Here is a 14,051-nt window from a genome sequence, read left to right on the forward strand (position 1 = left end):
TACTTTCTATAATTTGTGTTATGAAAATAATAAACTTTTTGTTTTTCAAATACAGAATGATTAGATAGGCATTTTCAAATATAAATGAGATACCATACCATCACTACCCCAAGTTGAGAATATGCAGTTTAAAGAAGGGGAAGAAGGCCAAAAAACATACATAAGGTTGAAGGCCTCAGACATTTACAAACAGGTCAGTGGGTAAAACAGAGTTATATGGAAGTTAGGACTCTATTCTCTGATTGATTTATATGACCCCTCCTGTTCAGTAGTATATTTTCTGGGCATTGGATTAATTAAAATTTAGTAACCAAAATAAAATCAAAAGATAAAATTTTCCTAATATTTTTAAAACTCTTTCCTATAAAAATTAATGTTGTAATTTAGTAGAGACACAAACAGAGTTGATAAATGGCTTTAAGTAGTATCCAGTTACACAGTCTCCCCTTTCCGTGCTTCATCTACCTAGTCCTGAAAGTCCCATAACACTGATAGTTCTGTATTCCCTACCCCATCACCACCACACTAATCCATACAGCCACCGTACTGCCCAGGTTAACTCTGCATCTGTAATTCTTCCCCATGTAACTCCCAGTTAATAAGGAATTCAGCATGCCTGGTGCCCCCTAATCCTTTAATGCTTTTCCAGTTAATTATACCATGAAGAGAATATTCTCCCCACCTTCATTCCTTACCTCTTTCTGCTCTCGTTAGCTTAGGAAAAGTTTATTTCCACTGTCACCATTTCATTTTTGAGCCAAATAGAAGTTGATATGTAGAAAAAAATAATGTTGATATGCCTTGTTAAAGGGAAAAATCTCCATCTACTATTTTCTATTTTTTATTGAAACAAAATCTTACCTCATTCTGAAAAGGATTTAGGGTAGCTGTTACCTGTCTTTTCACCTTCCTCAAATGGCTTTCCATAGATGAAAGTTATTTCTTGCTCAGTTTTATTATTTATAATCTAATAGTTTTGTTTTCATGGGTTAGAATATGCACTTTATACTGTCTCATAACATTTCTTTGAGAAAAATAAACTTTTGAGGTATAACTCATTGTTAGTTGGATCCTTTTAGAATGCTTTTGACAAGATGGAAAGTCTCTTCAGGTTAGTATATTATATGAAATAAAAGTTACTTTTCTTGAAATTTTTTCACAATACTATAATTTGTTATGCCACTGAGAAGACACAAAAGTTAGTCAGTGAGCCTAGGTTCCATATTCATTATGAGCACATGCACATATAATCTCACCTCTTCCTACTCTTCTAATGAACAATTTCCCTTCTGAAGTATAAAAACCTCAGAAATGTTGTTTATTTTTATGTGCATAAACGTTGTGTTGGTTTAAAGCACAAAATTTTCAGGAGTAGGAAATGCACTGTTATTGATCACTTAGTTTTGTATATGTTTAAAATTTCCATGACAAAAGGAAAAGTTTTAGAGATATATAAAGTTGGGAAATCTATGCACACATTTTAGAATATGCTTTGCTGTAGGGAGTGGTTATTTTTCTGCCTTAATGTTTTACCTATATGCAAATTGACTCAGAGTTCCTGTGGGGTGAAATCTAATTTTATGCAGGTTAAATGTGATCTGTAACATATATAGTTGTGTGCCTTTTGTTATAAAACAAATACATTGAGTGGACTATATGGTATGTAAATTATATCTCAAAGCTGTTACCAAGTAAAAAAGAATACAACTTGGTTATATAACAGTAAGGGACTATAGTGATGATGGTGGTGGTGATGTGGATAGCTGGTGTTCACCAACATTGTGGAGAAGGGGGGGCTGGCTACCTAAAGTTATACCTTCTGTAATCTTACTGTACCTATCGTATTCAAGTAATTTTATGGGTGCTGATGAAATGTATCTTTACTAGAGGTTTTATAACCTGTGTCAGATTGAATTTATGTAATACAGTTTTTAAGAGGCAGTGATGTAATTAGTTCTAAAGAACTTGGACTTCACCAACAGGCAGATCTGGGTTCAAGTCAGAGAACCTTAAACAAGTCATTTAATCTCTCTGAGCCTTAGTTTCATCATTTGTTAAGTAAGACTAAAAATGCACACACTTTAGAGGCCTTTTATAACTGCTAGTATACGTGAACTCTCATGTTCACTCGATCTCTCTCTCCCTCCCTTCCTCCCTCCCTCCCTCCCTCTCCATCTGTCTGTCTGTCTCTCTCTCTCTCTCTCTGTCTCTTTCTCTCCAAGTATGAATGAAATACTTAGGATAATACTTAGCAAATGGAGGGCATGTCAGAAATTAACCGTTAGTATAGCATGATAGTATTGAAAATGGTGACCAGTTGTTTGCTTTTCTGTGCTGGAAACATTTTTAAATAAAATAATTGTAAAATTTCCTAAGGAAGTTTGTTAAGATGGCTTTTGAATAGGATAACAATTCAGGCTTTCTCTCTTTTTTTCCCCACTGTTTTGGAAAAATTACAGAAACTTTACAGAAGTGAGCAATGTCATTTACATAGTTATATAAATGTTTGTATCTTTACATGTGTTTTAGTGATTTATAAAAATGTTTATAACTGACCCAATTAAAAACTTAAAAAAAAATTTTTATCTCCTGGTTTAATTAAATGGGTTTTAGATTTCTCCTGTAGAATTGAGAATCTTTAAAGTATATCAAAGAAGATTTATTACAGGATATTTTCCTCCTTGCTGCAACCTTCTGAAGAAGAGATATGTACTTATTTGATGGGTATTGGCATTCTGTTTTGTTTTTTACTCAGAAAATAAGTATTGGCATTTACTTTTGGATTAAGTCTAAGGAATTTACTTTTAAAATTGTGTTTTTTAGGGCAAATGGTATCATCGGAGGCAAGCTGTAAAAGAATTGCATAGTACATTGATACGTCTTTTAAATGAATTGCTGCCATGGGAACCAAAGTTAATGAAAGCTTTTCAAAGAAACAGGTAAATCAAGTTTTATTATCTTTTTTAAGGCTCTTTATGATTATGGAAGGTGTCCTGGTATCATTTAGTATAGTTTTCCATTGATTTGTAATTCAGATATTTTTGAGTACCTACTGTATACAAGGTACCTCCTTAGCCCTGACAAAGTACTGTTGATTAAACAAAACTCTTACTGTGTGGTTTATATTCTTTTTTCTCCCCCATTTTTTTTCATTGTGGTAAAATGCACAAATAAAATTTACCATCTTAACTAGTTTTAAGTGTACTGTTCAGTGATATTAAATACATTCATGATGTTGTGTCACTGTTACCCCATCCATCTCCAGAACCTCATCTTGTGTAACTGAAACGCTATACCTGTTAAACGATAACTCCCCATTCCCCTCTTCCCCCCCATCCCGTGGTAACCACCATTCTACTTTCTGTATCTATGATTTTGACTAAGTACCTCATATAGTACAAAATATTTGTCTTTTTGTGACTGGCTTTATTTCACTTAGCATAATGTTCTCAGGGTTCATCCATATTGCAGCATATGTCAGAAGTTACTTCCTTTTAAAGGCTGAATAATATTGCATTTTATGCATATATCCATTCATCTGTAATGGGCATTTGGGAGGCTTTTCATGTTTTAGCTATTATGAATAATGCTGCTATGAACATGGGTGTACAAATATCCAAGACCCTGCTTTCAAATTTGGGGCTGTATACCTAGAAGAGGAATATGGTAATTGTATTTTTAATTTTTTGAGGAACTACCATACTGTTTTCTACAGTGACCGTACAATTTTACATTCCCACCAACAGTTACAAGAGTTCCAGCTTCTCCACATCCTCACCAACATTTGTGATTTTCTTTTTTTTAAATTGCCATCCTAATGAATATGAGGTTGTATATCATTGTAGTTTGGATTTGCATTTCCCTAATGATTAGTGAGATTGAGTGTTTTTTCATGTGCTTATGGCAATTTATATATCTTTGGAGAAATGTTTAGAGATTTTTTTGATTATTGATTCAATTTCCTTACTAGTTTTAAGTCTATTCAGACAGACAAACTCAAATGTCAGATGGTGAGAAGTGCTGTGAAGAAAAATGAAGCAGGTTAAGGGGAATAAGAAATGCTTAGTTTGGATGGGATAATGATTGGTCATTTACCAGGGTGTTGGGGAACGCTTCCCTGGTGAGTTGATGTTTGAAAAGACACCTGAAGGAAATAGGGGAGAGAGCCAAGTGGATATATAAGAGAAAAGAAGATGTAGAAGCCCTAAGGTTAAAAGCATGATTGACATTTATAGGAAATGCAAAGGGGCAAAAATAACCGGAGCTGAGTGAGTGAGGAGGAAAGTGGTAAGAGTCAAGAGTCAGAGAAGTATAGGGAAAGGTAGCCAGATCATGTACGTGTTTAAGGATTTTGGCTTTTACTCTGAGGTGAGAAGCCATTGAAGAGCTTTAAACAGAGGAAGTACATGATCTGACTTATGTTTTAAAGCACTCGCTCTGCCGGTTCTGTTGAGATAGTGTAGTGTGGGATGACGATAAAGGCAGGGAAGTCAGTTACACTATAGTAATAGTCCAGGCAAAAAATGATAGTGGCTTGGACCATGATAGTAGCAATGCAGACGGCAAGGAGTGCTTGGATTCTGGATAGTTCTTGAAAGTAGGACTGGTAGAATTTCCTTAAGGCTTGCATATGGAGTGTCAGAAAAAATGAGGAGAAAAAGATGGTGCCTAATATTTTTTATCTAAACAACTGGAATAATGCAATTGCCATTAGCTGAGATAGGGGAAACAAAGAAGTAGTTTTGGGGAGGGAGTGGATTCAGGAGTTTGGATTTCAACATGTTAAGTTTGATATGCCTTTCAGATGTCTAATTGGAGTTACTGAGTAGGCAGTTTAGCATATTAGTCCCAGTTAAAGGGAGTAAGCCAGGCTGGAGGTATAAATTTGGGGGTTGTCAGGATATAGATTATATTTAAGCTGTGAGTTGGTAGAAATCGCCTAGTATATGAGCATAGATAAGAGAGACTGAACCCTGGGACATTCCAACAGTTAGAGGTGATGGAGATGGCAGGACTCAGCAGAATTGACTGAGAAGGAGTATTCAGCAAGGTAGGAGTGTAACCAAGAGTGGTGTCTTAGAAACGAGGTAAAGAAGATGTTTTAAAAAGGAGGCTGATCATGATGGATTGAGGAAGATGAGGACGAGAATTCATTGTTAAATTTGGCAATATCATTGATGACCTTGAGGAGCTGTGTTGATAGAGATGTGGGTAAAAGTCTAAGGAGTCTGTTCAAGAGAATTAGGGATGAGGAATTGGAGTTTTTCTATAAAAGTAGAGCAGAGAAATAGGGCAGTACCTGGTAGGACAAGTTGGAGTCAAGTTGGGTCATTTGTTTTTATTAATGGGAGAAATAACATGTTTGTATACTGGTGGAAATGATTGAATAGAGAGGCAAAAATGAACTCAGACAATGGAAGGGACGTTTGGTTGAGTGAGATTCTTGACTAGGTGAGAGAAGATGCGTAAGTTGGAAGGGTTAGCTTAGATAGGAAGATGGAGTATATGAGTACAGATGAAGGTCTTAAGTTGCAGACGAGGTGTGAGCATATGAGAGTTCTTGTCTGATTGCTTCCATTTTTCCTGAAATAAGGAGCAAAGTCATTAGCTGATTTGAGAAGACTGAGAAGGGAGGAATTTTATACTACCCCCATATAGATATTACTAAAATGAAATTAATTTTACAGTTATCCTTTGGTAACCCACTCTAGTATCTTACAGCCTTCATCTGCTCTATAAAACCCTTACACAATAATTGAAAGATAAATAAAGTAATTATTAACTAACATTTGTTGAATATTTATGTGCCACACAAACTATGAAGGAAGTGCTATTATTATCCTCATTGTACAAATAAGTAAACTGATGCTTAGAAAGTTTAAGGAACTTGCCCAAAGTCTTACAACTGTTAAGTAACAGAGGTGAGATTTAAACTCCAGTATGCACACATAGGAATTTTATTTTTTTGATGTGGACCATTTTCAAAGTCTTTATTGAATTTGTTACAACATTGCTTCTGTTTTATGTTTTGGCTTTTTGGCCACGAGGCATGTGGGATCCTAGCTCCCTGACCAGGGATCGAATCCACACCCCCTGCATTGGATGGCGAAGTCCTAACCACTGGACCGCCAGGGAAGTCCCACACAGATAGGAATTTGTAGCAAAAGTAAATTGGAGAATGTATGTTCAGATTTTTTTTAAACAAACAAAAATAAACAAAGGGTAAAAGTAAAATAGAGAAACTCAGTTGAAAGCAAATGAATAAGAAAGGATCTCTAAAATATCATGTAATCATTTGGAAATGTTTCTATCTCTCTTAGTGTTGTAGAAACATAGGTATTATGTTTTTATGTGAAAAGGATCTCTGAAAGATCACTTTTCAGCTTTGTTTCCCTATGCTTAATTTAAAAAAATAATTTCTAGTAAGACCCAAAGTTTTAGGTATGATTGCTCTCAGGATTAAATGATGGATTGTTTTTGTTTGTTACTCTTTGTATAATAGTCAAAAATAATACACACTGTTTCTTAGAACTTTTTGATTAACTCTTTTAAATTACCTTTTAAACTATATTATAATCAGCAGTTTTAAGACTATCTCAAATCTATTTCTATCAGTGCAGCTAGAAAAAAAATTACCTTTTTCTCATTTAATAGGTCTAACAGTAGCCTTTAGAAAGGCAAATAGGTGTATGTTCGAACACTTTATTCTGAAATTGCAGATAAAATTTTTTAAGTTTCTTATGCCTACACCCTGTGTTTTGTCTTCTTGAACAATAGTCATTGGCATCTTAGACATACTTGGTTAAAACATAGGTTTAGTGACTTAACTGAAAATACTAAAATATAGCTTAAAATGTTAGAAGGTACTTTAGCTTCCAAGAGTTCAGTACGTACGTATTGTTGGTTGTGTCGAATATTTTTCTTCAGGAGTCGCCTAAAGAAAGACTATGATGATTTCAGAAGACAGCCTGATCACGATAAATTTACTGGAGAACTGTGGACTGCTGAAGAAGGTGAAGGAGATCCTGGAAAAGAATCTCCAAAAGTAGAACTCAGTAGCAAGTCTATAGACACCACAGAACCTCTAGATATCCTGGAGAAGGATCATCTTGATTCAGGTAGGCATTCAAACTTTCTTTAAATCAACACTAAAAGCACAAAGAGAAATTTTAGTATCTTTTGTGGAGATAAAGGATAATCTGGTTAATGAAGTTCATTGATTGGGGAAATCTGTTATGTTTAAAGGTGTACTAATGTCTTATTAAAGGTTCTTTGGAGTCATTATTACTGTTCTAGGAGTTTCTGGAGTTGGTGCCCAACTCCAAACTGTAGGCATGTTATTGCTCATTACAGACCACACATCATTGATATGCAGTCCCTTTGAAATAGTTTAGCCTCTTCTTTTTATTATTATTAATTTTGAAGCACTATTTCTGATGTTTGCTTTAAATGGAACTTGTCAAGTCCCTAATAATTGTGAAGATTTTTTTTTTTTTTAATGAGGAATGATCAAGGTTGATGGCCTAAGAGACCAGAGTGGACACCTCATTCTTATAAGGAGGCTGGATTAGATGATCTGTAATGCATTTCAACTTATCAGATTATTTTATTCTATAAATCTAGTTAAATAACTTTCTTTAGTTATCTAAGAGGTATAAAAATTTGTGGTTAGAAATGTATTAACCTATTGTTTTCCATGTCTGGTGAATTGAAAAAGAGTAACTTCTCATCAATCCAGTTTGATCAGATATGAACATAATTTTTTTTTTTTTTTTTTGTGGTACGCGGGCCTCTCACTGTTGTGGCCTCTCCCGTTGCGGAGCACAGGCTCTGGACGCTCAGGCTCAGCGGCCATGGCTCACGGGCCTAGCCGCTCCGCGGCATGTGGGATCTTCCCGGACCGGGGCACAAACTTGTGTCCCCTGCATCAGCAGGCGGACTCTCAACCACTGTGCCACCAGGGAAGCCCTGAACATAATTTTTTTACTGTAGGAATAATTAAACACCAGAAAAAGCTGGACATTTTTTATTCCGTAGAGTCTCTCTCTAAAAATAGAAAATATGGAGAACCATCTCTCTTTGATATGAAGGTTTCCCTATCTAGAAGGAGAGAACTAGACTAGATTCCTTTCCAAATCTGAATTCTGAGCCCTAATTGCTGGCTTGAGTATCTCTTTAAAAGATGTAAACTTTCCTTTTACACTTGTATTGGCAGCAGAATTTGATCAAAAATAATTTCCTTATTAAAAAAATATGTTGTTCTTGGGAATGGTTACAATGTCAGGATTACCATGTCAAAGGTCACCTTACCTTAATTTCCATCAGTGGTACTGAGACTTTTGAATCACCCTACAGGTTTCTTAATAAATTGCTTGTTCAAAGATTGACTTTCTTTTTTATAATTGGTCTTACCATTGCTATTCAGTTGCTGTTTTATATAAACAAAATTCTTGTTTTATAATTTTCAGATGATATGAAATTGTCAGAAATAGATTTACCTATGGCCAGAAGCAAGTTGCTGAAAAAAGAATTGCCTTCTAAAGATGTACCTAAGACACTGCCTAAAACACTTAAACGGCAGTCCAAACAAACTAATTATCTGGATGATAGCACAAAAGAGCTTTCCCCAAGGAAGAAAGCAAAGTTAAGCACAAATGAGACAACAGTTGAGACTGTAGAAGGTGATATGCAAATTGACTGTTTGAATGAATCAAAGCATACAGAGCCACTGTTTCCAGAGTCACTTGCCTCATTGGATTCAACACCAGTGTCTACTCTCCAGAAAGGGACCAAACCTATTCAGGCCTTGCTTGCAAAGAATATTGGGAACAAAGTGACCTTAACAAATCAACTGCCCCCTTCCACAGGTAGAAGTGCTTCTGCTGTGGAAAAGCCAGTTATATCTCCTCCAGAAGCAAGCCCCATAAAGCCAGCATTGACCTGCCACACCAGTACAAAAGGTCCTTTACAGATGGTATACAAAATGCCCTGTGGCCAGTGGTTGCCCATAGATCTTCATAACAGCTCTGTAAAGATTCAGATGCAACCTATGCTGGATCCTAAAACAGGAGAAAAAATCATGCAGCAGGTTCTCATTCTGCCTAAGAATTTTGTAATTCAGCACAAGGAAGGGAAAGCAGTTGCAAAAGAAATACCACCACTTCAACAAAAAGGTACAGAACGACATGGTTCATCTTTCCCACAGACAGCAAATGTAAACTCTTCTTTAGCATCAGTTCTTGTCAACCCAACAGGAACTGTTTCTACCCAACTACCTAATACAGCTTTCAACAAGACAGTTACACCTTTGTCAAATGTGAGTAATGCTAGACCACAGCCTTTGACACCTGTAACCTCCATAAGTAATTTATTAACGCCACCAGTTAAGACTAGCCAGAGTGAGGCAGGAAAAGTCAAGAATGCAGTTTCAGCAGCCGCATTCCCCCAGCCCATTGCTTCACCCACCACTTCCTCAACAGTTCAGCCTCAGTTATCAGCAACAACACTAAATGGATCTACAAATCCCGGTAGTTCCCTCAACTGTTTGGCACAACAAACTCCTGATTCTTCTGAAGCAAAACAAGAACTGAAAACTGTATGCATAAGAGATTCACAGTCAATTCTTGTTAGGACACGAGGTGGGAACACTGGAGTTGTAAAAGTACAGACCAATCCAGATCAAAATTCATCCAATAGTTTATCTTCAAGTTCAGTTTTTACTTTTGCTCCTCAGCTTCAGGCATTTCTAGTGCCAAAATCAACAACTTCATCATCCTCTGCTTTTTCGCCAGTAGCTGGAACAACTGCTACATCTAGTCTCCCACCTTTTGGCCAAGCACCTACTTCTGTTTCCATTCCAGCTGGCTTTAATCCATCCACGGGGAAAAATCTTAAATTTACATTAAGCCAACCTTCCTGCAGTAGTAATTTGGGGCACATGATAGATAAAACTTCACACATGCCCTCCTCTCCCTTAAAGTCTTCTGTTTCTTCTAGCACTCTCCTACCATCAACAGCAAATAGTTCAGTAAGCGTAATTAGCATATCAACAGGAAATTTTGGACAAACCAGTACAAATGTTATTCATACACCAGCTAAACAGCAACAAGTAGATTATGTCACAAAAAGTTACCCTGTTACAAGATCAGAAGCAACAGCAGCAACAAATGAAGATATGGTCAGTGGGACTCCAGTTCAGAAACTTATGCTGGTGTCAGCTCCATCTATTCTTTCTTCTGGCAGTGGAACTACAATTAATGTGGCAGCTGCACCAACATCTACAGGTGTTTCTGCCCAGAAATTAGTTTTTATTAATGCTGCAATTCCCAGTGACACTTCAACCCCAACTATTGTGGCAGAACCATTCAAACAAACTCTTCCTCCTCCCTTGAGTAAAACATATGTTAAGGCTCCAGAGCAGCCCCAGATAGTACTAATTCCATCTACAGTGGGAACACCAATAAAAATAAATTCATCACCAACTGTGTCTCAGATAAAAGATGTGAAAATTGGGCTAAACATAGGCCAAGCAATTGTAAATACTTCAGGCAGTGTGCCAGCTGTACCATCAATTAACCTATTACAAAATGTAACCCCAAAAGGAGAAGAAAAAAGTACCAAGGGCTATGTTTTGCCACTGTCAACAAGTGGTAATTCAGTTCCAGTAAGCTCAAATTTTGTGAGTCAAAATATTACTCCTGTTAATGAATCAGTGGTTTCTGCTTCAAGAACAGTAAACATGTTTTCAGTAACAGGAGCAAATGTATCTTTGGGTTCTCTTTCAGTGACCTCAACCTCTGCCTCAGTTGGGACACGACCTCCTGTTTTAGTCAGTGGAAATGATACCTCTTCAAGAATTATGCCTATTTTGTCAAATAGACTTTGCACGTCAAATCTCGGAAACACTGTGGCTATATCAACTGTGAAAACAGGACATCTTGCATCATCTGTTCTGATTTCAAATACACAACCAACAGTGTCTCCTAAATGTCTAACATCAGCTTTGCAAATCCCTGTTACAGTTGCCTTGCCTACATCTGTGACTGTATCCCCTAAAATAATCAACACAGTTCCACAAGCCGCAACAGTACCAGGAACCACACGTTCTGTATCTCTTTCTAAAAGACAATCTTGGACTTCCGTCCAGTTTCAGTCACCAGGGGTTTCAACTACAGTGCCAACAAGTATAAACACAAATAAACCTCAAACTGAATTTCCATCCCTTTCACCGAGTCCAGGTAAAATAATTAGCATTTCCAATTTTGCTTCTCTGCCAAACCAGCAACTGTCCCCTGCTTTCATAAAATCAACCCCCAGTTACAGTTCTGCTCCAGCTGGCACTGCCGTTCACACTGGTGCAGCACCATCAAATGTAACTAGTGTGGCAGGGGGCCAGTTCAGTGAGCCTTGTATTCAGCAAAAAATAGTCATCAATACCAGTACGCCTTTGGCACCTGGCACACAAATCATGATTAACGGAACTCGCTTTATTGTTCCACCACAAGGTCTTGGAGCTGGCAGCCATGTTCTCCTTATATCCACTAATCCAAAATACGGACCTCCCTTAGTTCTTAACAGTGGCCAAGGCATTCAGCCTACACCGGTAGATAACCTGGCCCAGAAGATCACGCTAGCATCAAATAATTCTTTAAGTGGGCAACCTGTGAAACATTCTCTAAGAAGCTCTACAAAAATTGTAAACTCTTTTGGGAATGCAAGTTCTCTACCCACAGTACATGCAGCACCACAGATCATAAACCCAGCTGCTGAAGTTTCTGTACCACCTCCTGCACCAACAGTGTCATTGACTTCAGTAATTAAGTCTCCTCCAGCTACTCTTTTGACTAAGACATCTTTGGTTTCTGCCATTTGCTCTAGTAATCCTTCACTGCCAAGTAGCACTTCAGTATTTCATTTGGATACATCAGTCAAAAAATTGTTGGTCAGCCCAGAAGGAGCCATTTTGAATACCATAAATACTCCAGCATCTAAGGTTTCTTCACTCTCTTCATCACTCTCTCAAATTGTTGTATCCGCCAGTCGAAATCCTGCCTCTGTCTTCCCTGCTTTTCAGTCATCTGGCTTAGAGAAGCCTGACACAGCTGCATCTTGAATTTAGACTAAACGAGCCAGTTTTTAAATAATGGGGCATTGTTTTGACTCCCATAAAAATTTTAACTTTATTATACTGTTGAAAACATACATAGTTTGTGTGTGTGTGTATGTGTGTTTTAATGTATCTTTTCATTAGCTTGCAAAAAGGCTTTGTTTTTCTTGGGGAGGGAAAAATCTGTTCCATTTCACTCATTGGTATGAGTATGTTTTCAAAGGTTATTTGTTTAAAATAGACAGTCAGGACTTACCTGTCTATATAACATAAATTGAACAAAGTCAAATTTGACTAGTTTGGAGTAAGCTAGGCTTTTGCACACTTGCATTGACATGTTTCTTCTTGAATTTGGACTGTTGCAGCGTGGCTCTACAATATGGTATTCTGTCTTTAGTGGAATCTTATTTTTGTTTCTGTAAGAAAATATATATATATATTTATGCATTGTGAAAATGCAGTCCATTGTGTAAAATTGTACATATTCCTAAATCCTTAACAACCTGTACTAAACTATATGTACAAAGAACTATGCTGTCTTATTTATGTTTTGTTTACATAATGTATAGTTTTTTAAGTATTTTAGTAATTTTGGACCAGTGAACTGTTAGCATCAATGCAGAAGAATCTGCATGTAATAAACTGAGTTGCTGTATTTCCTTGTTTGAATACCATTTTTAAAGTGCGTTCTTGTTCCATTGAAAGACTACATGATATAAGATGAGGACAGATCTTTACAAAAAGGAATTTAGGCTAGGAAATTTGAATTAACAATAGTATTTGTACAAGGCTTTAGAATTTACAGACTTTACTTCCACATATCTCATTTGACTTTCACAGTACTCTTGAGAGCTTAAATGATGTGCCCTAGGTCACTCAGCTAGTTGGTGGTATAGCCAGTATTTGAACCTAATGCTTAAAATCATTTCTGCATAACTTTACATTACTTCTGCTTTAAAATTTCACTCTGGATTTCATTGTTTTAATTTTTTTCTCTTAATCCACCACCAGATTCTACATTGATCAAAATAAGTAATCTTAAAGGCCAGTGTGTTTGGTCTGTGTTTATAGATCCCAAATATTTTTTTTAACTTTTTATTTTTAAATAAGTTTAGATTTACAGGAAGTTGCAATGATAGTACAGAGAGGTTTGGGGTACCCTTCACCTAGTTTACCCTGATACATTTATTTTTACATTGAGGGGTTGGTTCATAGTTGACTGATTTTCCAAAATGATATTTAAAAACATGAATTTCTTTTGTTTGTTTAGAATGACAAATGAATGTGAACACTTTCAATTATTTATAAGTACTCTCTTTTTGTGTGTATTTTTCAATTACAGAGCAGTTACTTAAATTCCATTGTAAAGCAATGTTTATATGGATCAGCTTATTCTTGGGGTTCAACTTTATGGTATTTCAGAATTTGCCTCATTTTAAATAAAAGGTAAATTTTATACTTACTTGATGTTTATATCCATTATCTTTTTTGGGATACTGATTGTAAACTCATCCACATCCCATTTATAATGATATTAAACCTGATCACATGGAGTTGTAGTCTAGGGTTGAAGAGTAGGCCTAAAGACTTCTTTTGAAACTACATTGAAATTTATTAGTTGAAGAGGGCAGTGAGGGTATTCCTGGAAAGTTGCTAAAGGCTCTCAAAAGCCTAGATTTATACTCTTAAGACAGTACCTTTGCTGATCATGTCTATGCTTCACTCTGTCCCCCTTTCCTTGTCATTTTAGAAACCTTGGATTTCAGGGGGAAGTGGGTGATGTTTGAAGTACATTGCATTGTACATACACGGTGCACAATAAATGAATGTATTTACCTACTCAACTTTTTAAAACAAAACAACCTAAAACTATTCATCTTTTGTCTGAAAAGAATTCTCTACACCACTTCCAGAAACGAATTTACCGAATTACTTATGATGCACT

The 14,051-nt window shown here is 36.4% G+C and overlaps 1 protein-coding gene across 1 annotated transcript in view; it reads left to right on the top strand.

Moving 5' to 3' along the window:
- Window positions 1–12,112, top strand: part of BRD10 (bromodomain containing 10) — a gene marked incomplete at both ends in the record, with an annotated part of 105,488 nt that extends 93,376 nt beyond the window's left edge. Inside the window, 3 exons of the mRNA XM_079706180.1 lie at window positions 2,824–2,939; window positions 6,928–7,118; window positions 8,469–12,112. Of these exons, the coding sequence (XP_079562306.1) occupies window positions 2,824–2,939; window positions 6,928–7,118; window positions 8,469–12,112 (3,951 nt within the window). The remainder of the gene's footprint in view (window positions 1–2,823; window positions 2,940–6,927; window positions 7,119–8,468) is intronic.
- Window positions 12,113–14,051: the final 1,939 nt, after the last annotated feature.

This window comes from Hyperoodon ampullatus, assembly GCF_949752795.1.
Source record: "Hyperoodon ampullatus genome assembly, chromosome: 6".
NCBI classification, from domain to species: domain Eukaryota; kingdom Metazoa; phylum Chordata; class Mammalia; order Artiodactyla; family Ziphiidae; genus Hyperoodon; species Hyperoodon ampullatus.